Below are 23,849 nucleotides of genomic sequence, written 5' to 3' on the forward strand. Positions count from 1 at the left end.
TTCAAAACAAGGTGCTGATTATGAACTGTGAAAGTTGCAGACACTAAAGTCACTTCCATAAATCAAACAGCCCAAATACAAGAGATTTTGCCACATAGCTTGAATGTAGTCCAAAAGTAACTTGAAATAGAGGAGGCATTCATTATCATCACAAATAATCGACATGTACATGCAGAGGTTGCCCTTCCACGGCCTTCTGATTATGTGGCTGTCATGTCAGTTTCAGCATCCAAGAAGAAGTCAGGCATCAGGGGGTGACCTAAAGGGGAGTTGAACAATAACAGTAAGCCCAAGTAAGGGTGAACAGCACAAACAGGAATCCATTCTGAAGGCAACAGCACCTCAATTTACCAGTAAATGAACTACAGGTTGAAAGAAGACGAGGTGACATGTTTAGGTTCTGGTACATTTAAAATCAGACCCAGAAGCCTCTTACAAATTCAGTCAGAAACATCTGAAGATGAAGAAACACTATCTCACTATTTGGTAAATAGTAATACATGCGCTTGTGGTGCAGGTCTATTTTCTTTTTGCTAATGGGTTTAAAATATATATATATATATATATATTTATATAGGCATTGATTATTAGAGCCTCAGTGGACTATTATGTGCTTTCCCAGAATCCACATTCTCAAACGTGAGGCAAAGCATCTTTTGACTGAGTCAAAGGAATATATCCATATTCCCCATATGGCCTTCCTTCCTTCGCAAACTTCTCGTTTTAAAGATCTCTTTTACCTGGTGCAATTGCATAGACATCAAAATCCTTAACGCCTTCTTCTCTCAGTAGAACTTCATCAATAATGAAGTTTCCAGTGAAAGTTTTCGGCTTTGTTAAAATGCAATATGCAGCATCTGCAATTATGTCAGTTTTTCTGCACTGCTTCTCTATTCCGGATCCTCCCAGCATATCCATAGCAGCTGTATGTATGGCTGGAAAATTCAGAGGACAGGAAATTACAAGTTTAACACTAATGACATCACATACTCATCTCTTTGGCAAATGCATAAACTTTATTCTCCTCTCACATGAAAGTAAATCATGAGAAGACTAAACTGTGAAATACCATCAACCAGCGAAGAATGGTCAACCAGCAAACAATCCTCAAAGTGTAAAGATTCCCTTACTTGAAAAGTATTAAAGGAACCAAAAGAGGAATAAAGGGAAGAACTCCTTGTAATATTCATATTATTCAATGCTTCTATCAATGCTTTCCACACAAAGACTTCCTCTGGCTTTATTCAGGACATGAAAAACTAACAGGACAACTATCTTTCTCAAAGTGAATGTGCATCAGCAATTAACATTTTCTGCAGCCATTACCATACTGAAAATCTCAATTTTAGCCCCACAATAACTTGTGAGATAACAAAGTGACTCTAAGTTAAAGATGAGAAACCCAATAGCACAAACTCAAACTTTTCCTGGCTTATGCTCCTCTACTTTCACATTACAGCCAATTATTATTGTTCTAAATATAGCAAAACTATGGGCAAAGACTGATATGAAAAACCATCTACTGTCCTGCAATCTGCACATCCTTCCATCTATTTCATACAAAGTGCTGCTGGTTTTCCATTAATTCATACATACAGCATCTTCCACTTTGACCCTGCAGTACCTCTACTACTCATTCACACTCTTACAGCCTTTTGGCAGGCTACCTCTTTCACTTTTAGTTAAATCGAGAGCTCATAACATCTCACTATCAGCATATTTTCTTATTTCAAGGAGCTGGATGAACCAATAGAACCATCCTAGAACAGTGTTAATCTCCAGCATTGAAGCTGATCACATATATATGATGTTCTTTAAATTAAAAACTTTGTAATTGTAATGTAGATTCTACAGAAGTCACCTCTCTCACTCTCTAAAGTAGTTAACTTTTGTTTTGGCAGATAAACCTTTCAAAACAACATTTTTCTTCCTAGACTGAACATTACAAACTTTTATACTTCAGAACATGAACAGTTTTCATCAAGGAAACACCGATACATACAAATTTTGAAAGCTCACTTGCTGCTTCTAATGCTTTCAAGACACTGGTCTCTTTGTTCAGCAGCTACCAAACCTTCAACAGCAGCCCTGGTCCTCACTGACCCATGGACAATAAACTGGAGCTAGTATAAGATGGGCACACCAAGTTATTTTTCTGCTATGCGGCCCTTCAGTGTGCTGTGACTTGCAAGAAGTGTTGGATGGTTGTGTGAAGAAGCAATTGATTTCCCACTCAGCCAAAACTTTTTTTTTTTTTTTACATCTACAGAGGTACATATCTTGTCAGCTTCATCTATTTCCTGGCAATCTAACTAGCTGGGGATTCTAAATATTGACATAAACGTCCAATACTACTCAGGGATGGTGTGCAAACCAAAGTTTGAGTCATGTTGAAAGGAGCAGTGACAAGACAGGAGAAAAAGCAGAATGTGCTCAGGCTGAAGGTAAGTTTAAGTGAAAACAGGAAGGCAACAGTGAGAACTAGGAAAGAAAGCCAATACCCACACAACATCTTTGATCACAAAAAAATACACAGAAGTGCTCGGTGTTCTGAATCAGTCCTAAATAAGACCACCTGTATAGGGCAAAACACAACAATTCAAAATAATCACCTGTTTTAGGCCATAAAGCATTGACAGCAACTTCTCCTTTAAATTCTTCTGCCATTCCCAAGACACACATGGATATGCCATATTTAGAAATTGTGTAGGCTACAAAAAGCACACAAAAATCCCATATTTAGTAGTATACATATTTAGTCTACAAATAGAATTTTACTTTTGAAGGATGTAAGTCACGGAAAAATCAACTTTCTGGGGTCAAAGCATCATCTTCCTAGAGTACAGAAACTCTCCCAGCTCCTACCACCCCCTTCAGATACAAACTGACCCTTTTACATGAGTATTGAATTGGGGAGGGAAAAAAAAAAGGAAAAAAGCACGTTGTAAATCCTTTTTGTATACTCTGAGAAGGGGATGTTGCAGAGAAGGAACATGGACCTGCAAGAGGAGTTTAACCATGTTCCAAGTGTTGAAGTTTAAAAGATAATCCACAGGTTTAAGATGAGCAACATATGTTCTAGCCCAAAGACGCAATTGGGGCCTCCTTCACTCCTCAAAGATAATTTCTATTTAAAAAGACAGCAATGAGCTTTATCGCTATCAAATCAAATGTGGAAGCATAGAGAAAAAAAGATTTTGCCTTCCTATCTCTATTGGGAATAGAAAACATGGTGTAGTATTAAGAAATCCTATGAAAAACTCTTAACTCTTACCTGCAGAACCTTCTTGGAAATATAAGCCTTTCACCACCACTGAAGACTTTTTGTACAATAATCCAAGGCTGCCCACAGCAGAACTGCTGCATTCTCCAAAAGCAGAAAATGAGTGACTTCTAAAAACAACAAAACCAACCAATTCTAACGTTTTGATACTCAGTGCAGCTCTCTGTAATTTAATTCTTTTGGCCCTCTGAACACAGAGGACCAGTAGCTCAACACGCTGTAAAGGCAAAGTCCAGGATCACAATCCCAATGCAGGGTGCCAAAGACAAGAGCCAAAAATCAGATTTTCAAAAATGACCATGATTTTCCTTAAGGCTTTCACAGTAAAACTCAGTTTGCAAGTAACTGCATTTAACCCAATAAATCCCCACAAGTCTGTCCAACCAACCAGCAGGCTGACACAGCTGTGCAAACGACTTGTGACTGAGCCCCTGTGTACAAAGGTGTCACACAGAGTGGAAGCACCAGTGAGATAAAAAGGAACTGGGAATATTGCATGAGCATTTCAGCACAGTGTGAGGAGAACCAAAGTTCACCTGCAGCTGAGACTTGCAAGGGAAGCCAGTGGCAACTTGTTTATCTGCTATAATGTGGGTAGGAAGAGCATGAACAAGGGAAAGGCGTTGCTGAGTGGCATGGGTGATTCAGTGAGAGCAGACACTGGTAGTGCCTTGCTTAGGAACATGGTTTACCAGGACATGAGAAACTAGCCATAGATGAGAGGTAATCTTAGAACTTGGAAGGTTGGAAAAGACAATATAGTCCAACCTTCAACCCATCCCCACTATGGCCACTAAACCATGTCCTTCAGTGCCACATCTAAACCCTTCCTGAACATCACCAGGGATGGTGACTTCACCACTTCCCTGCGCAGCATGTTCCAATGCATCATCAATCTCAGTAGGTAAAATCAAGCCTGGTGAACCTGATTGACTTCTGTGATAGAATGAAAGGATTTGAGGCCAAAGTGATAACAGCTGACACCATTCACATTAGCAAGGCTTTCATTACCATCTCTCAAAATACTTTTGTATCCAAGTAAATACATAATAGTCTGGATGGTTGAACAGCCTAAGGGGTAAGAGAAATGTTAACTGGACAGGTTCAGGGAGTTAGAATCATGCAGGTGGGCTCCTTTTGCAGCAGGCACGGCCGCAACCAGGGCAGCCCACAGGCTGCACCGTGGGCGCTTTCTGCACTCGTACAGGATCTCATGACTACTGCTTGCAACACACGGGAACGAATAAGGTCAACGTATGTCCCCGTTCATTAGCAGCGCAGAAATAACGCCGCAGCAGTCACTCAATTCAAATTCCACAGCACACCCACAGCCGCACTTTGCCCTCCGGACGTGCACACAGCTCGGCCCGTGAGCAAACAGCACCGAGCGGGACTCCGGGTCCGACCCAGCCGCTCCAGGGCCACCGTGCCCGGCCGCGGCCTCCACCCCGCGTCCCATCGCCCTCAAGGGGCTGCGGAGCACGCGTCTGTCCCTCCGCCCGGCCCTGGCCCCGGCCCCGGCCCCGGCCCCGGCCCCGGCCCCGGCCCCAGCTCTGCCCCGGCAGCTCCTGTGGCTCGGAGCTCGCGGCCCCGCCGAAGGAAGGAGGAAAGCCCAGGTCGCCTTACCCAGTGTTGGGCAGCATGGCGGCACGGCCATGGGGCGGCTGTCGGCTCGGCACGGGACGCGCTCCCCGCTCACACCGCCCTCCGCGCAGCCGCGGCCCGGGGAGCCGGGCGGAGCCAGGGCCGAGCGGGGCGGGATGAGGGGCGGGTGATGGAAGTATCGGGATGAGTTCCCTGCGGGAGTACACCTCGTTCAACCAAGCCAAAGCCTTGCACGTTTTCACTGACAAAATTAAAATCGCATCTGAGATCTCGCCCTCAAGGAAAGGACTGAATGACCAAACTGAAGTGACAACTGAAACGATTTATTATTGAAACAACCTGTCCTTATAACTATCGGTCTATCCACTACCACTTCGGGCCACTATGCGGGCGCCGACATGACCCCACTGCAGGGCGCTCACTCGTCATCTTCATCACTGTCATCTTCATCGGTGCGCAGCCAGCAGCCTTCCTCTACCCAGACAGAGCTGGTGAAAGGTGGGCGCTGCGGGTCCTCCCAAGGCTCCCACTCCTCTGGCATCACCGTGACTTCATGCTGTATGTTCACCGTGAGCGATAAGGAGTGGAAAAGCAGGCCGGCCTCAGGAGCACGCTGCTCTTGCTCTCTTGGGCGCCAGGGAAGTTCCTGCAGCGCTGGGTTGCGTGGCAAGCTGTCTCCCATGTAAGATGAAGCGGTGAACGACAAGGAAGTAGAAATGTCTCCAGGGCTCCAGCCGCTGTTTGGTGGCAGCAGGGATGGGTCCAGAGGCTGGTTCATTCCCCAAGCTGCTGCAGCACGCATTGGCCGGCTGTGAGAGGCTCGAGCTTGGCATCGGCTGCGGTTTCTCCTTCGGCGCTTGGGAGGCCGGGGTCCCCTGGCTGCAGCCGCCTGGGTGCCGGCTGCCGGACCCGCTGCCTGCAGGCAGCCCCTGCGGGAGCAGGAGCAGCAGCAGCAGCAGGAGCAGCAGCAGGGGCCCGTCTCGGCTCTCCTTCTCCGGGCAGATCTCGGCCTGCGCTGCTCGAGGAGCCGAGAGCTCTCTCCTCCGAAGTCTGGGTTCCAGTTGACGAGAGGCTGCAAAAGGCAAAGGAGAAGAGTCAGTTGTTATCACCTTGCGCTTGAAAGACAGCAAGGTACAGGAGATTTTCAATTGCTAAAGACGGACATGGGAGTGAGCAGCATCACGAGCCGATCCTTGACCACCTCTTGCAGGGTGGGAGCGTCTTTGCTCAGTCCAATTGAAGTTTGTCCTTGCAGACATTTCTGCGACAAAGCGGTTTTCGCTGTGCCACTCGGCAAGTGAAATCCTTCTGAACACCCTGGGGGTTCTGATGGGGTGTCATTGTGATGGCACGTGTTTGTGATGGGGGCTTCGGCCACTCCCAACATGGAGTCACAATGATCACCCCAAGGTGATGCCCAGCCCTTTTCACCAGAGCTGTGCTCTGTCCTTTCATCCCCATCTTGTCTCAATGCAGTGCTGCTTATAAATCAGATTATAAATCAGATATAATTCCATGGGCTTTTCTGAACTCTCATGATCTGCAAACAAGAAGAGAGCAAGAGTTTCTACTGCTTTGTCCAGTATTTAATGAAATGTTCATCTCTGATCTGTGGTTTCATCTCAGTTTAAAGCTGGTTCTTTTTTTGCCTGTTTAAATGTACAAAGTATTTGTTGAGCGAGGGTCAAATCGCAGCTTTTACAATGTTGAGTTCTGGCCATGTTTTGGATCTGTGATATCCACATTTACTGCCATTCAAATCATTCCTCAGTTCCCTTCAGCAAAACTTTGGAACAGAGCAATTAAACATGAGGCAAAGTGACAAAAAGCAAAACATAAAACACATACATAAAAATGTTATTCAACAAGTAAAGTAACTGTTATGGGTTAGCCCTCAGCTGTACCTTCAGAAATGGCCTGGAAAAGCACATTCTTTTTCAGTCAGTCAGCCTCCTTGATGATGATTCTCTTTCTTCTTATTTAGAGACTTAAAGCCATCCCTGTCTTTCCTCACATGGCTTCCTAACATTGCATCTGTGTTAGGAAAGCTGGGATTTAAATGTGATGCAGTATTTGAAATGAGGCTGGAAAAGGTGCTGCCTTCAAACCTTGGGAGGAAAGCATTACTAACAGAATATTGGCCTCTCATACCACGCATCTACAAAATGCCCGTCCTCATTTTGACTTGACATGGTGTAAGCATGAATAAGATGTGGATCTCTAAGAGAAGACGTAACTAAATCCTGCTGCAGTGCCCAGCAAGGAGAACATTTTTTCTGTAATGACTGTGTATAATGACTCAAAGAGAAGACATATAACAGTATTTCTTTATGTTTTGTGAATAATACTTCTTTTGGTTTTCACCTTTTCTGCAGATAGCAAACTGCCCTCTGTTACTGTGAGATGTATGCCACCTAACTGAACGTGATTTTGCTGGAGATGCATCCAGAGCAGAACAAAGCTGTCTCTGGCTGCCCCCTGTGTTTTTCTCTCTCCATTAAAGCAGTAGTTCATCCTGTGGGATGAAAGCTTACTGTGCTGCCCTGGGGGATAGTGATTGTGAATGGCAACTGTGTCAGGGCTGTGTCTGGCTGCTTGTGTGGTTGTACACATGTTTAGAGGGGAGAGAGGACAGGACTGTCATATCCATATATAAGCCATTATGGATTCGAGCCCAATGGAACAAGAAATTCAGTAGCAATAGACAAGGAAAAACAGAAAGATGGAATCTTTGTTTTCTGATGATGTGTTTATGCTATACTGCTTATCCAGGGATGAGCATGTGTCCTAGAGGCAGCATCATGGGAACATAGACAGGTATCCCACCACCTTCCACTCAGGTCCTCAGTGCTGTGCTGTGGGATATTGTGGGAGCTGATGGTGCTGACTATGAGGGGTACTTGATCCTTGCATTACAAACTTTCATGTGGTGCCATTCTTGGACTTTATGCTCTAAACAGACAAGGCTGAACAATGTGCCAGTCTGCTCTGCACTGTAAGGACAAACCCCACAGTGGGTGCTAAAATTCTTCTGGACATTTGCATTCCACAGGATTTTTACATGAGTGTAGAAATGCTCTGCTTATAAATCCGTTCCTCAGGTCACAGCTTTTGTAAAAAAGAAGTGACTAAACAAACTTGTTGCCCTGTTATCAGAAACTGAAGAAAAACTTCAGATTCTTTTACTGGCTGTTCCAGTTAATAAGTGAAAGAAAACCAGCTCTAAGGCCTGTGTAAAATACAGGCGCTATCTGCAAGGTGCTGAAGGTAATGAACGACGCTGATCGCTAACTGTACCAAGAAGAAAAGGTAAGCTCAGCCTTCAAGTCCCCACGGGCTCTGTTTCGATGACCTCTTTCATTTCATCAGCTCCACTGGCACGTTTTTTTCCCAGCCTGAGTAGGGAAAAATCCAGCTATGTGTGTGTGCCAGCAGAGGGAGCGCTCAGCACACGAGATTGAATCACGGAATATCCCGATTTGGAAGGGGCTCTCAAGGATCATAGAACCACAGAATAGTTGGGTTGGAAGGGACCTCAGGGCCCACCCAACCCCTGCCATGGGAGCGCTGCTACCCAGCAGGTCAGGTTAGAACAGGGCCATCCAACCTGGCTGACCCCTTTACTTTAACCCTTTGAGGCTGATCTGTCAGCCCATGGTTCACCCATATTTTGCCTGGATTTTATTTATTGTGGTGGTGGCCCAAATGTGGTTTGACTCCCCACCCCCAGTTTCTTTTAAGGCTAGGGCCCTTCTTGTTCTTAGGCTTGTGGCTGGATTCTCTGACACACACTGAGAGAGCTTTACATGCATTTACTACATATTTCCTACATTTAAAGTCAATGATTGACGGGATTAACAGACTACAAGCTGTGAAAGCTGAAAGGAATGAGGGTTTATTTAAAGCAATCAGTAGATAAAGCTTATCTTTGTTATAGGTAACATTCCTTTTTCATCAGTAACTCAGTGGTGCAAATGTAAGCTGAAAAGTAGAGAAACAAAATCTGTCCCTCTCAAAGAACTAGCGTAGATTTCTCACAACTTATAAGCCAATATGATAAACTGAAAAGGCCAGATTTTTTATTTCTCTACTCATTGGTGTTTCTGCACATCTCATTATTTAAAGGGACTCTTCCTTGCTCAAGTATGATGGTCTTCTGAGTTCCCAACCTGAAGTCATGGCTGTGTGGTACCCTCCTGCACCAGCTCTGCTTTGGGGTCTGGCAGTTCCTTCTGTAACTGCCTCCTGCCATTCCCACCTGGAGATTATGCTAAAGAATGGAGAGGGAACTTTGCAAATGAGTGAGGACAGTAGCACAGCACCTCCTGAGAAAGGCTTACTTCCACAGACTTTTATTGGTGGGCTGCACACATCAGCTTGATGTTACCTTAAGGAAATGAGAAAGTGAAGGGACAACTGCACAGTAGACAGCCAAGAAACAAAGCCATGTAGTCCCCAGAGGATTTTCTTCTCCAGTGTCAGCAAGTAGTAAGGATGAGGAAGGTGACAATAACTCTTCTTGTCAGACTTTTCCCTCTGTTAGCAAGGGAAAATGAGGAAGAAAAGTGTATGCATTTCCTCCATAGCAGAATAAAGCTTAAGCAAGGCAACCTCTGTGCAGGAAAACAAAAAAAATCTTCTCTTGTATTTCCTTAATGTGAACAGTACCTTCTAGCTTTCCCCCTTACTTTCTCCCACTGATAGGAACCACATGGCATGAGCACTAGTTTGTGGAACACACCTTTTTCATCAATGGATGAAGTTTTATCAGGGTGGAGGATAACTGCCACATCATTATTTCCAGTTGTAATCTTTGTCCTAAGGGTGTGTTAGCATGTGTGGGATATGGTACTGGGAGACTACAGAGCACAAAGTTCTGGATCTTTTTTCCCTATAAATATGAACTGTACTCCATAAAAATGCTTTGTCCAGAAGGTTGTTGTCAGCTATTTCTTCATAAGCTGAGAGCTTGCTTTTTTATTATTATTAATTTTTGTTTCTATTTATTTATTTATTTATTGGGGGGGGGGAGGGAGGGGGAAAGAAAGCATTAATGTGATATGGGGGAATGCAGAGATTCAGACTTTGGAGTAAAAGGAGAATACTGAAGGCCACATCTATTCACCAAAAACCACATCTCTCAGAACTCCAAGATTACCAGGCCCAAAATGGAGGGAATAAAAGATTAATGCTGTTGCCTCATTCAAAACTGGGAAGAGACAAGCCCAGATGGCTCGTTTTCTTATTTTCTTTGCCTGAGGAATAAGTGTTACACTGCTGTTGACTGTTAAACACATCCTAACTAAGCAATGTCCTATGTTTGTGTTTATCAGTTTGATTGCTGTCATTTTCCTTTCTTTGTAGAAAGGGAGAGACCCAAACAGAGTGAGGTTTTCTCCATAGGAAATGAACCCTGCTCCAAGAATTCTGCAGCCTGAACAGATGTGACGCACAAGACAAGTTTGTCAGCCTATTACAAATGGGCAGTTGCCTGAAGGACTGCAAATGGCCCTGGGATTTCTGTGACAGAACTGAAAATCAGCCCCTCAGCAGCCCAGCTTTGTCACCACAGACTTTCAGCCCTTCCCTCTGCCTTTCTGTGGGTGCAGCAACTGGCTAAGCCTGAGCTCTCTAAAGCATCTTATAGAACAGTACATCTGTGCTCACAGGTCAGCAGTAGGAGGGCAGAAGTGGAAGGACTGTGGGTCTGTCATAGCATCTGTGCATCACTCATTGATAGCTAATCCAATTCTGAACAGAGGATCTCACACTTAGCAACGCAAGAGGGCTAAGAGAATGATCCAGTTCCACATTCTTAGTGTTGTGAAGCACACTAGGGAATAACTTGGGGAGACAGCCTGGAGACCCAAGTGTCAGGGTCTCTTAAACATAGAAAACAGCCTATTGTACTTATCTGACACATAAAAATTACACATTGCACATTCTTACTAACGTCAGCCAAGTATCCATTCTATAATTAGCATATATTCACACTGCCAGATCTCCTGCTTTCTTTCAAGTGGTTTTCTTGTTGAGCTGTTATTACACAGTTTTTAATCATATTCATTGTACAGGCTCTCGTTTAATTTACCCTGCATTACCTGTGTATGTCTGCCTTGTGACAGCTGACACATACCTGCTGTGACCACAGATATTTCATGTCCCACCAAAACCCAGGGGTCTCTCCCATCATTATTTACCTTCCAGCACAAAGAGGGAGCTGCCATCAATCTAAGAAGGGAATGATGAACCATACTCCTGCCCTTGTTACCCATTCCTGTAGGGTAATAAAGAAGATGGTTACCCTAAGGAAACTCTGCCATACTCTTCATGTGCAGCTCATCAGGAACTTTTCTGACTCCTATTTCATATTTTCCAGATTAGTATTTTTTGCCTGTAAGACATTAATGTTATTCATCTAACGCAGAAGTCATTTTCAGTCCTGAAAGGGGCTCGTTCTTCACACTTTAGAACATTTTTCTATGAGCTTTGTCTTCCAGACAAATACTGAAGAAATCAGAAATATTTTCTGTATAGCAGCAGTTTATATTCTGACTTATGGTGCACTGTCAATCTCCTTTGTCCTTCCACAAGAGAAAGCAACTGGAACAGGTTACTTTGTGTGGTAAAAGCGTAAGGAGAGCTGAAAATGAGACTTCTTGGACTTTAAGGAGCCACAAGAAGAGCCTAGAAAGTGAATGACACTCATGTCTCTGAACATTTAGGTGGACACCAGGGGAGCAAAATCCTTCCTACTGTAAGAGACGAGCAAGTCCAAGACCTCCTCATAAGACTGGATATGTCCAAGTCCATGGGGCAGGATGACGTGCTTCCCAGAGTCATGAGGGAGCTGGTTGATACGCTCACCCAGCCATTCTCCACCGTATCTGAAAAGTCATGGCTGTCAGAAGAAGGCAGGAGAAGTCCCTGGGGTCTGGAAAAGGGAAACATCACTCCCAGTTTTTAGAAAGGCAGGAAGGAAATCACATGGGAAACTATAGGCCAGTGAGCCTTACCTCTGTGCCTGGGAAGATCATGGAGCTGTTCCTCATGGAAGAAATGTGGAGAACGATTTGGAGGTTCTGGTGGACAAAAAGATGGACATGAACCAGCAGTGTGTGCTTGCAGTCTGGAAGACCAACTGTATCCACAGAGAAGTGGCAGCATGGAGAAGTAGGCTCTTGCTCCCCTCCACTCTGCCTTCATGAGTCCCCATCTGCAGTACTGTGTCCAAATCTGGAGCCCACAGCACAAGAAAAGTGCAGAGCTTCTGGATTAGCTCCAGAGGAAGGTCAGAATGATAATTAGAGGTCTAGAGCACATCTCCTGTGAATAAAGAGAGGAGAATTAGGCTACATGTTAGGTTAGATACTAGGGGGAAACTTTTTCAGACAGAGGGTGGTGAGGCAATGGCACAGGCTGCCCAGAGAGGCTGTAGATGTGAGTTACCAACAGTGGAGTCTGGGAAGGACAAGAATCTTCCATTAATCGGTGACTGCTGGAAGGCGACAAAAATAGTGCTCTGCATTACAGTAGTTGAATTCCTGTTCCTCAAATTGTCCCACACTGCCTTCTATTTAGGAAACAAGCTCAGGGCACTCCTTGCCTCATTGCTCCTTTTAATTCAGACCTGCTGCTTCCTACAGGACCAGAAAGACGTCTGCTTAAACACTTGCGTAAGCCTGCCCTGCCCCAGTCAGGCAGAGTAGTATTTGAAACGCCAAAACCATAGCAACCTTAATGCAGATGGCTGCACCCTCAAGCTTCTCTGCCTGAATCTGGCTTCTTTTGGTCTTGTGTCCTCCATTGCTGTTCCAGCAGGGAAGACGCCTCAGACCCTTGAGGATCCCTTATACTATCTGTGCCTTGGTTTCTGGCCTGTGTAGGAGGGATGTAGGACAGAGTGTTGAGCAGGAGACAACCAGATGCTGCGGCGATCGACTGGCAGAGAAGGACCAAAGTACTTCAAAGGTGGGTAGATGTGGATCAGATCTATGGGGCAGGAGCTTCTGTGGGGCAGATGTGGGTCTGATCTATGGGGCAGGAGCTGCTGTGGGGCAGATGTGGGTCTGATCTATGGGGCAGGAGCTGCTGTGGGGCTGATGTGGCTGTCATGGTTTTGTAATTTTTTAATTTTGCTCTCAGTATTCCACATCATAACATCATGTAAAGTATGGATACTTGTATTGAATGTGCAGCCCACAGAAGAAGACTACATATCCCAGAGAACAACAGGGGTAATGATAAGTCACGGGACCAGGACGCTGTATAATCTCGTTCCCAGGCTGGAGTGCCCTCCTTCTTCTCTCCAACTTCTCGGAGAGTGGGAAGCGTTCCAGCCGTGTCGCCTAGAGTTCACAGTCGGCCTCTCGGTTTTCGGGGACTCTCTCATTCCCTGTTTGTTTGATTTGTTAGCCTCAATTATATTATATTGTGTTATCTTGTATTTCGTTATCATATTTAGAACTTCTTTACAGTGAGGGTGACGGAGCACTGGAACAGGCTGCCCAGAGAGGTGGTGGAGTCTCCTTCTCTGGAGATATTCAAGACCCGCCTGGATGCCGAGCTGTGTGATGTGGTGTAGGGAGCCTGCTTTGGCAGGGGGGTTGGATGATCTCGATGATCTCTAGAGGTCCCTTCCAACCCCTACAACTCTGTGATTCTGTGTGATTTTGTAATCAAGCTGCACTCTGCCCGGGCAACAGCCAAACAGGCAGAGGTGTGTGCTCCAGACTGTGCCAGCCTTTGGCATCAGCAGGAAGCTCTGCCCATGCAATACTCCCCTCCTGGCTTCTTTTGACCTCCCTGTAAGGTCTGGTGGCACAGCTTGATCCCAGGTCCCTGCTGGGCTGTTACTCTGCCCCGGGAGCAGCTGCCAGGAAAACCAGTGCCACTGGGAAGGTGACGTGTGCAGTGATGGTCTCTGTCACTCACTTGCCTGCTGTCTTGAGCATCAGTCCATCAGCCTCCCAGGCTGACTCCTCTCAGCCCTCTGGGTACAAATCTGGTGCAGTGGTGCACTTAAGTGAGAGACTTACAGGGTCTGCAGATTGTTAAGGGCTATTTGCTGTTTAAAGCCTAGAAGCTGTTTCTGATTCCTTTAAACCAAACCCAAAGCATCGTGTGTGTGTGTGTGTGGATAGGTGTTTGTGGGTACCAGCGTGGGGAAATCACAGAACAATGTCCTACACTGTTGGTGTGACACTGTTTAATCGTGGTGGTCTCAGGCCGCGGAGGTGGCCCAGGGTCTCTTGCAATGCATTCACCATTAGCAGAAGTTGTCACTGGTCCCAAGAGGGAAGCCGGGGAGAAAAAGGTTTTTCTGCACCTCTAAATGTAGCAAGTCCTCTGCCTCTGTAGAGCATTGCATGGAAGCCCCTTTCAGGGAGCATCAGGACCAGGGCAGAAGGACCAGAGTTTCTTTTCCTTATCACCAGACCATGTGAGTTGTCCCACCACACACTTTGGCAACTTCTGGGGTGACTGGTCCACTGGTGACACTGTGTACATGGGCACAGTTGGAGCCTCTTGAGAAGGTGATTCTCCTTTGTGGAAACGGTCAGCATTGTGATGGGGTGAGGCTGAAATCTCTGTTTCTTTGAGAGCAGCCAACCTGAAGCTGCTTCGTAGTGAGGAGGGTGACTGTGTCTGCCCTATGGGAGAACAAGTTCTCTGGGAAGGTTTACGGCTGCAGAGGCAGATCTGGGGACTTGTGTGCAGTGAAAGAAGCCGGAGGAGAAGAGGGGGGCAGGAGCTGCTCTGCCAAGTGGGAAATGAAGGCACAGAGCGCTGCTGTGGGTACGTGTCCCAGGAGCCCACTGGGTCCCCAAGACATATAGAGCTCAAAGTCCACCCTAAACCTTGTTCCATCCCACAGAGGTGACAACTGGAGGCAGTAGGAGAAGGAAGGGATGGTTCATTGATTTCATCACAAAGGACTTAAGGAGAAATATCCACTGCTGGATATTTCTCAGGGGGGAGGACGCCAGTTCCAGGGAGCTCTGTGTGCTGGGCACAGACTGACTGAGCCCTTCCATTTGGGTGGCTGTGGCAGCACAACCTTCCATCGGGGTTCTCCAGAGGGAGCCGTGTCTCACTGCAGGGCTGGCAGCTGTCCTGGTTGTTCCTTTGGCTGCTCACGGCCTCAGCCACCATCAGCCCCAGCACCATCAGGACCCCCAGCCGAAGGGCCGGGCGCATTGTGTTGCTCTGCATAAACCAGCAGGGGATGGGAAAGGACGGTCGCCTGTTTTGTGCTGATGGAGTTTGTGATCCGCACGTCCAAAGAAACACAGCGCGAGCATTTATTGCCTGTGGAGATGAGCTGCTGGAGGCATCTCCGGGGCAGAGCTGGATAGCGAGGGTGGCCAGAAAGCAAAGGGAAGGGAGGGGAGGGGGACAAGGGCGAGGAAGGAAGGGAAGGGGTAGGAAGGAAAGCGAGAGGAAAGACACGGAACAAGACGTTAATTTTGGGTCCCGGGGGCTGGACTCGATGATCTCTAAGGTCCCTTCCAACCCGCAGAAGACTGTGATACTGTGATACTGTGAATACCAATAGAAAAAAATACAAAACCACGACAGTATGGCAGCCCAAAAAGATTCCCTTGTGGAAGAAGGGGGAGGGTGAAGGAGGGTGAAGGAGGGGAGTGAAGGAGAGTGAAGGAGGGTGAAGGAGGCCGAGGGCTCTTTACCTGGGGCCGGCACTTCTGTGACCTCTTGCTGGCCAGAGAGAAGGGCTGCCCGCTGGGCACAGGGAGCGCCTTGGAGCTCCCGTGTCGTGCCCTGCCCTCCAGCCCCCTCCTCATCCTATGTGGAATGCCAGTGCCAGCAGTGCGGCCGCCATTTTAGAACCCTCTCCATGTCACCTTGGTCACCGCTGCCGCGCGCAACACACTCACCTCTGACAGTTGTGGCAGTTAGCAGCCATGTCAGCAGCTAAGAGGGCTAGGGTAGAAGTTTTCCCTGTTTCAGGCGGGAGGATGGAGCTGGGGGCCCTAGGAGTGAGAAGGAGGAGGGGGCCCGCCATGACCACCAGGCAGAGGAGGGGTAAGAGAGCCATATTCCATCATGCCTGGACCAGCCCCGTGACCACCACCCATGTGGAGCCTATGGAGGTGGATCCCCCTCCAGAGGAACCGATGGAGGTGGATCCCCCTCCAGAGGAGCCCATGGATGTGGATCCGCCCGCGGCATAGCTGACCTGGCACCACACCACCGTGCCAGGCCCTGCGTTGGCATGGTCACAGCTTCACCATCACTGGTCCAGGCACTCGGCTCCTTTCCTGCTGCACGGCCCCTGCCCCCAGCGTTAGCTGGGTGGCATTATTTAACATCTTCTTCTCCTCCTCCTTGTTGCTCCACCGGTTCTGTGGGCCCCCAGTTCCTTCTTCCCCCTGTTGGAGTTAGGTGCTTGTTCTGTTCTTTGTTGTTGATGGTAGTGTTAGGTTAGTGTTAGCGTTCAGTTTAGTTTTAGCGTTAGGGATAGGTTCCTGTTTGTTCTTTAGAGTTAGGCATAGGTTCCTGTTTGTTCTTTAGGGTTAGGTATAGGTTTCTGTTGTTATTTTAGAGTTAGGCATAGGTTAGTGTTCGTACTTACAGTCAGGCATTGGCTGCTACACTCAAGTCAAAGTAACCGCTGCTCCCTGGGTAAGCACGCAGCTGGTTGCTCACCCCGAGCAATGAGTGCGACTGCCCTGAGAGCAGAGGTTTGATGACATCTGCGATGAACTGAATTTCCCTCTTGGGACTTTTCCTTTGCAGAACATGGAGGAGCAGAGCGTGAGTGGCTGAGAAATGGAGCTGGGACTCAGGAGAGCAACACGTGGCTGTGTCCCAGAGCTCCCAAAGTGTGGCCATGGCAAGGTAGGCGTGCCTTACCGTAAGCGTTGTTCAAGCACAGCTCCTGGCACTGTCTGCAACAGATCCGCTCTCTGCGTGCTTTCTTTCAGTCACTGGTGTTGTGCAGCACAGCCACGGCACGGCCCTCAGTGCGTACCCGAGGAGCGTGAAAAGGTAGGTGGTGAATTTTCATCTTGCTAACGCTAGGATTAGGAATGGTGAGCATCCCTAAAAGATTGGCCACGAAGGTGTGATCTGCCTCGGGGAGAAGTTGATTCTCGCCTCTTCAGCTTTTCCCTTCTTTTCTGTCCACCTGTCCTTTCCAGCTCCTCCTCCCCTCAGCTGCAATTGGGGCAGTGCTCGAGTGTGAGGACTCTTCCTTGGCATGCGGTAACAGACAATGCAGATGTGAGTTTTGTGTCCTTCCTTGTTCTTGGGTCCGTAGCCCAAGGATATCTTGCGAGCAGCTCTCTAAGTCAGCCTGTGCTGGCAGCGTGCGTGAGTGAAATAGTGCCTCTTTTTTCCCTCTTGCAGCACTTGCCGAGGCAAGGCAAGCGCTACTCAGCTGAGGAAGAAAGCCGAGAAGGAAAGCGGAAAGCAATGATGAGGGCTTGAGCAAGAAGCTACAAAGGACAGCAGAACCACCTGCAGCGCTTCCTTGGAGGTGGCACCAAAAGCTGCTGACTCAACAGTCCAGTTTACCGGCACAGCCGTGCTTTCCCTGTCATGAACGGTGGAGATGATGGAAGTGAACTGGACAGGAAGGACTTGTGCTGCGTTAGAAGCAAAGAGGGCTTCACCTAGGCAGGACTTGGTGTATGGCAAGAGCTGGAGACGCTGCGTTCCTTCAGGGTGTGTCTCTTGAGATCCAGGCCTGGTGTAGGGTTAGGTTGAAATAGGGCTGGCTGGGACTGGAGAGGGAGGAGGTGACGTAGCCCCGGGATTTGGCTTCTCCTTGGGTCTGACTGGAGGCTGAGTGACTGATTGCTAAGCGCAAATCCTGGGCACTGGGGCTTCATTTTGGGGTGTGGGCGGGGTAATAAATAGAAGCCGAGTCCTTTTGTACGCAATAAAATTGAAGCGAACTTTCTAAACCTGGTGCTGCCTCTTTCAGTAGCTGGTCAGAACGTCCCTCGCTCGGGCTGGCAATCACAGGGCGATGAAGCGGTCGGCTTCACGCCTCTCCCTTGACATGGTGCACGTTTTCCCCTGTTTCCTTGTTGGTCTTCCCAACCTGTAGGTGCTGGTGACAGGCTGTGAGCATCTCCTTACTCTCTGAGGTCCGACAGAAAGAAACCAGAGGAGGGGAAGCAGCCCGCAAGGAAGAAGGGTGTCCCGTGCTCAGCCCCTTGAGTTGGCCTCTCTTCCCTGAGGGCTCCTTCAGCTTCTGAAGCACCGTGTGTTGCTGTTTGCCCTGGGAAGCCCAGCTGCACGCTGGCAGCTGTGGCCTGTGCATCAGCCTCCCCTTGAGGCCCAAGGAGTTGTTTGTTTCTATGTATTCAGTATTGGTGTGGCATTAGGTTGTTTTGTTCTGCTTTGAGATCAGGGGTAATTTAACACTGCTGGAAGTAATTGGGGTTCAGGAGTAGCATATGTAGAATTTTGATCATGCAGCAAGTTGTGATTCCTACTGTGTTAAAGAACTGGCACACACATATACGCCTGCAGCCGGAGCTTGATTGACTCTCGTCAATACGGCCTTCCAAAGCCTGGCCCTGGGGAGCTGTCCAAAGATTTTCCAACCTTTTGTACTACCTAAGTTTATTTTAAACAGCCAAGGAGGAGTAATCTCTTAAAGGCTTTTTTTAAGGCATTGGACTAAGTTTTGATTATCACATCTCAGGAAGCTTCTGCATTCCACCTAGTGCTAATGTGATACATCAAGAGCAGATTACACAAGAGATTCAGGCCTTGCTGCCAGTCTTTTATGAATCCGAACTTTGTTTCATGTTGCCAGATATTCTGGTTTCCTTTTCAGGAGATTCCTTTGCTGTATATTAAGAAGGCCAAGGGCATCCTGGCCTGCATCAGAAACAGTGTTGCCAGCAGGAGCAGAGAGGTGATTGTCCCCCTGTTCTCAGCACTGATGAGGCCGCAGCTCGAGTGCTGTGTTCAGTTTTGGGCCCCTCACTGCAAGGAAGACATGGAGTCCCTGGAACGTGTTCAGAGGAGGGCAACAAAGCTGGTGAGGGGTCTGGAGCACAGGCTGTATGAGGAGCGGCTGAGGGAGCTGGGAATGTTCAGCCTGGAGAAGAGGAGGCTCAGGGGAGACCTCATTGCTCTCTCTAACTTCCTGAAGGGAGGCTGTAGTGAGCTGGGGCTCGGCCTCTTCTCTCGTGTCATTAATGATAGGACCAGAGGGAATGGCTTCAAGCTGTGACAGGGGAGATTCAGGCTGGACACTACGAGGTATTACTGGTCAGAACAGGTGGCCAGGCACTGGAATGGACACAGGGAGGTGGTGAAGGGAAGGGGCCGAGGGCGAGGAAGGAAGGAAGGGAATGGGAATGTAAAAGAGGGAAAGCGAGAGGAAAGACACGGAACGAGACGTGAATTTCGGGTCCTTTTCCGGCAGCCGCCCCCCCCCCACCAGGCCCCAGCCCGGCCTGAGCCACGTGACAGTGCCAGTGACAGGAAGTGCTTCCTGCAGGCGGCGGAGAGCACTTCCGGGCCATGGCGGCCATGAGCGGGGCCGGGAGGAGCGGGCTCCGTGCTGCGAACGGGGTCGGGCCTCGGTGCGGGGGCACGGAGGGGCTGTCGGGGGAGGAGCTCGCGGCGCTGCCGGCACCCAGAGGCGGCTCCCGGGCGGCTCCACGGTCTCGCTGTGCTGCGGAGTCACCCGGCCGGCCCCAAAAGCCTGGAGGCAGAGCCTGAGCCGGCCCCGGCCGTGTTGGTGTGCGTTGTTGTTCCGGGGGTGTGAATGAGGACTCCCCGCTGGAATTGGTGCCGATGGATCCGCACGCCTCGGTGCCGTGTTGGGCTGGGGCAGTGGGCGTGGATGAAGGTTTGTACGGATGGAGTGGGTCTGGATTGCAGTGAGCGGGACAAGTCCGGGCTGCGGTTTGGCATGGTTGTGTTGGTTGCTTTTTTGCGCGCTTTATTGCTGTGGCCGTAGAATTCCCTCTTTCTTACCATCTGATCTGTGAAGGCTTCTTTGTGGGAAGGTTTTGAGGGATAGAAATTGCTTTTGTCATGAGTCATCTGGAAAGGTTTCACAGAAACAGCGACATTTGCAGAAGGAACGTATTGGCATTGGCAGTTGTGCAAAATACTCATTGGGATAGAGAGGAGGGAGTACCTGCAGAAGACCATTCTCTTCTGGTTTTGAGGAAGCCAGGGAGAGCTCAGATTGCAGCTTAAGCAATGTTCTTTTGTCACACTCTGTGTCCTGTGTTGCGTTCCCCAGAGTTTCATCTCTCCTTTCGATTCCAGTTCTCCTGACAGGTTAGGCTTGAATTCAGCATAATATCTGCTTCTCCCTGGGTTCAGGTTCTTTGCGTCTCCTGCCTGCTTTTCTCCCTTTTCTTAATGGAGAGTGGAGTTTCTACCACAGAGCAAAGTTTCCTGATTAACAGAAACAAATATGGAACATATTAGATGAATATAGCTCTGCATTTTTTTCTTCCTCTGGGTAGCAAGGGACTCCTGTGCTCTCATTAATATCAACAGTGAGTAGATGCTGCCTGCTATTGGAGCCTAAAATGCTTTCCATAGTTGAGTGGTTGGAAACATAGGGTTTTAACTTAAAATTGTTTGTGCAGGGTGAAGGTTGGGAACACAATTAGAATACAGTTACACAGTGCTCTATCCCCAGAACTTTCCAGCATTTTTCTTAACACAGCTTACGGTTCATTTCAAAACAAACTAACAAAGATGAACTTGGGTTAGCGTAGCCCGTTTTAAATGATCCTTCTGTGTCTTTTCCAGGCTGGTAGCAGAATGGAGACTTTCCTGAGGCGCTGAGGAACAGACACAAGCTTCTTTTGAAGGCTTCAATGAAATTCTGCCCCAGCAGTATCTGCGGTCCTTTGATGCTAAGGAGCTGGAAGTAAAAGACTATTGTCAGATCCAGGCTGCTACATGTAATACTTGAATTTCAGTCAGAGTCTGAAGAGCAGAGTTCATTAAGGCTGGTGGTTCTGCTTTCAGGATGTGTGAGAGAAGCCTTATGTATCAGGTAGTATTTGGTTACTGTGTTGTTCTTCACTTTCTTCTTTGCAACCAATTTAGACACATTTCTAACGTTAAGATTCTGCCAGCATAAATTTTTTGGCTGACAGTGTTTTTGTAGTCCTTGACAATGTGATTTGCATGTGTCTAAAGAGTGAGTGACTGGAAAGCAAGGGAGATAAGAACCAAATATCAGCGGATGGTCAAATTACAGAGTGGAGCAGGTTTTAGCTGCTTTTGGTCTCTCCAAATTATACTCTGCAGCAGAACATCGTATTTCTAGCACAAAATTGTACGGTTAGGCAATGAGAAAGTATGGTTTATATGTCTAAATGCATTCGTTTTCATGACTGGTGTATCTTCTTTGTTGCCACGGATGTTATTATTTGCTGTGGAAGTTTCAGAGTTTAATATTAAAACCAAGCGTACTGTGATTGCGGGTGCTTTGAAGTACAGTAGTATTTCAGTACAATAGTCTTGCTGTAGAAGCAAAGTAGTAGCTTGTAGTTTCCATGTTTATGAAATTTTTCTTCCCTAAAGGTGCTCCTGTGTGGAATTCAAGAAATTGATCTGAATGACTGGCAGAGGCAATACCATCTTCCGGCATGATAGCAGAACCTGCAGACAGATATTGTGGTTCTGGCAGGTTTGTAGACTTCTTTTTTCCACACAAGAATGCAGCAACAGCTTAATGAGCAATAGTCAGAATTACTCAACAGATAAGTAGCATGTAAATGTAAATGATAACTGCTAATCCAGCTGTCCCATGGGGGATGGGGAAGTGAACATTTCAATATTAAACTTGACATCAATGTTAATTATTATTTTTCAGTTTGGGAAATAAATAGATAATGAGAAGAGAATGAGATTTCTACAGTTTGTTACTGGAACGTGCAGATTACCAGTAGGAGGATTTGCTGACCTCACGGGTAACGAGCCCTCTTTAATGCATTTTATGCTCATGTTATTTCCTTTTTTCTTAATAAGGACCAAGCTGTGTGTTTAAGGGTATTTTTTAATGAATTTATATGGAATCTGAGTCTTGCATATTGGTAGAGCTGTGATAGAAAAAGGGATGGATGGAATGTGAACACGCCTTGCATCAGTGACTTGATCCATGGTTTGGACATGGTCCTGGCAGGGCAGCCTGCTCTGGGTATCCTTGGTTGATCAGAGTGGCAGGACTAGGTAAACTCCAGAGATTCCTTCCAGTACCAAACCAACGATGTGATTCAGTGGTTGAGTTTCTTTGAAAACCGCTTCATATTTATGCATTTCACTACGTGGATTTCTTCAGAGGGATGTAGTGAGAGACAAATGTCTTTGTGCTCTGCAAGTAGTTATAGTCTTGTTTTCACGCGCTGTGTTCATGTATTACCTACTGGTATACACGGGCAGTTAGACCTAAGAATTCATTGTTTGATTTTTGTACAGGGAGCAACAGACCCCAAAAATTTTGCATTGAGAAAGTTGGAAAAGAAAACTGGTTACCTGGAAGTCACACCTGGTAAGTACGAAGGATCAAACTCTGCTGTGGTTCTGTTCTTATGGATAGAAATCTACTTTGAGATTTTAGGAAGTGGGTGTGATATGGAAGTGTCTGAGACTGTGTGAAAGCAAAGCACTGGGCTATGGCAGTAAGCTCTGCTGAGTAATAGTTGAACTTCTGAAAAGCAGTTTTGTTGTGGAGCTGATTCCATTGTAAACGCCATGGATCTGCACATCACTAAAAACGTAAAGCTACTTTTAGTACTTAAGGTTGTCCTTTTTTTAAAGAGTTTGGGATTGATATTTCATTATCACCACGCTCGATCTTGGCAATGAAAATAAATAGCCACGCTCATGCTCCCTCTTGGCTGGAGAAAATGTAGCTTCTGCTCAGTTTCTCAGTTACGCTGGTGCTTTGTGAAGATGCTCAGATTTTAAGTTTCAGATACAGAAGAGAGATTAGGTGAGACTTGTTCCTAAATACATTGCCAGTTATGGAAAGTTATCGCTGCTCAGGTGCTTGTTGTGCTTTAACTCTCACTTTCATAGACAAGTGCATGTCAAGATACAGGTGTTTTAGAGGGTACAAATGCAGTTTTCCTTCTGAACAGGACAGTTCATATGCCTGTGTTCCTCATGGATATTTGGTGGTTTAAACTGTTGTTCAATAATTAAGGTTTCTCTTTGTTTTCAGTTTCAGTCGCTTGGATCTTCCAGCCTATAAGAATTATGAGCAGCTGAAGGAAAAGCTGTTATTTGCAACTGATAACCCCACAGCATCTGCTACCCCAGGTAATATTGGACTTCCAGCTGAGATGAATGACTTTACTGCTCCCAGCACTGCTTGAGCAACCTGATCTGTGTGAATTCATACTGCATAACAAATACATACTCGTATGTAGCTGCCAACTAATCCCAGTTCTCAAACATGAAAGTAACTTCTGTTTCGTTGTTTGCCTTATGAAAATGACATGAAAAACTGAATGAGCTGCTGAGCTGCTGATGGACGAATTAACAAAGCCTTATTGCTCCAGGTAGCTCAGGTGTTCCTATATGAAGCTGCACAGTAAATGAGTCATGTCTTCATCTGATCAAGCAGCGGGAGCTGATATTTTAATGTGTTTCTGTTCCAGAAAAAGAAAAACTGCAAACGAAAAGTCTGTTAAAATTGTCTTGTTTGCATCATTCTGACATGCTGCGCTCTGTCTGTGAATTCAGCTCTTGGTTCTGTTGGTATCTCCAGCCCCTGATTCTTGTGGTGTCTTCTGCATTTTCTTCAAGCATCGCTGTTTGTGTATATATGCTCTATTGAACAAGGACATGAACTGGGATCAGCAGCACTGGATGGTAAAATACTTTACTGAAATTCATTGTCGGCATTTCCTTGTATTGTAATTTCCAATACTCAAGTAACTGTAACAATATCTGTGTAAGTCAAATATTTTTATAAAATGACTCAAAGAGA

General features: G+C 46.9%; 2 protein-coding genes across 7 annotated transcripts; one reads left to right on the forward strand and one right to left on the reverse strand.

Moving 5' to 3' along the window:
- Positions 1–723: 723 nt before the first annotated feature.
- Positions 724–15,088, reverse strand: LOC146756524 (uncharacterized). The gene is made up of 6 exons (XM_085524223.1): positions 14,986–15,088; positions 14,345–14,541; positions 5,687–5,817; positions 4,910–5,094; positions 2,613–2,711; positions 724–935 (listed from the first exon to the last, which is right to left on the reverse strand). The coding sequence occupies exons 1-6, from the start codon at positions 15,086–15,088 to the stop codon at positions 724–726; spliced, it is 927 nt and encodes a 308-aa protein (XP_085380349.1).
- A 4,175-nt stretch (positions 15,089–19,263) lies between these two features.
- On the forward strand, positions 19,264–23,849 carry LOC146756525 (E3 ubiquitin-protein ligase Itchy-like). 6 transcript variants are annotated; one of them, XM_085523954.1, is made up of 7 exons: positions 19,290–19,730; positions 20,654–20,774; positions 21,437–21,542; positions 21,729–21,825; positions 22,331–22,403; positions 23,079–23,176; positions 23,518–23,849. In XM_085523954.1, the coding sequence occupies exons 4-7, from the start codon at positions 21,759–21,761 to the stop codon at positions 23,694–23,696; spliced, it is 417 nt and encodes a 138-aa protein (XP_085380080.1). In that variant the 5' UTR covers positions 19,290–19,730; positions 20,654–20,774; positions 21,437–21,542; positions 21,729–21,758; the 3' UTR covers positions 23,697–23,849. The 6 variants fall into 6 exon arrangements, with proteins under 6 accessions (XP_085380083.1, XP_085380080.1, XP_085380079.1 ...); XM_085523953.1 differs by having other exon boundaries at positions 19,290–20,774; XM_085523955.1 differs by lacking the exons at positions 19,290–19,730; positions 20,654–20,774 and adding an exon at positions 20,777–20,903.

This window comes from Coturnix japonica, chromosome 26, assembly GCF_054131305.1.
Source record: "Coturnix japonica strain WE chromosome 26, WE-NBRP24, whole genome shotgun sequence".
Taxonomy (NCBI): domain Eukaryota; kingdom Metazoa; phylum Chordata; class Aves; order Galliformes; family Phasianidae; genus Coturnix; species Coturnix japonica.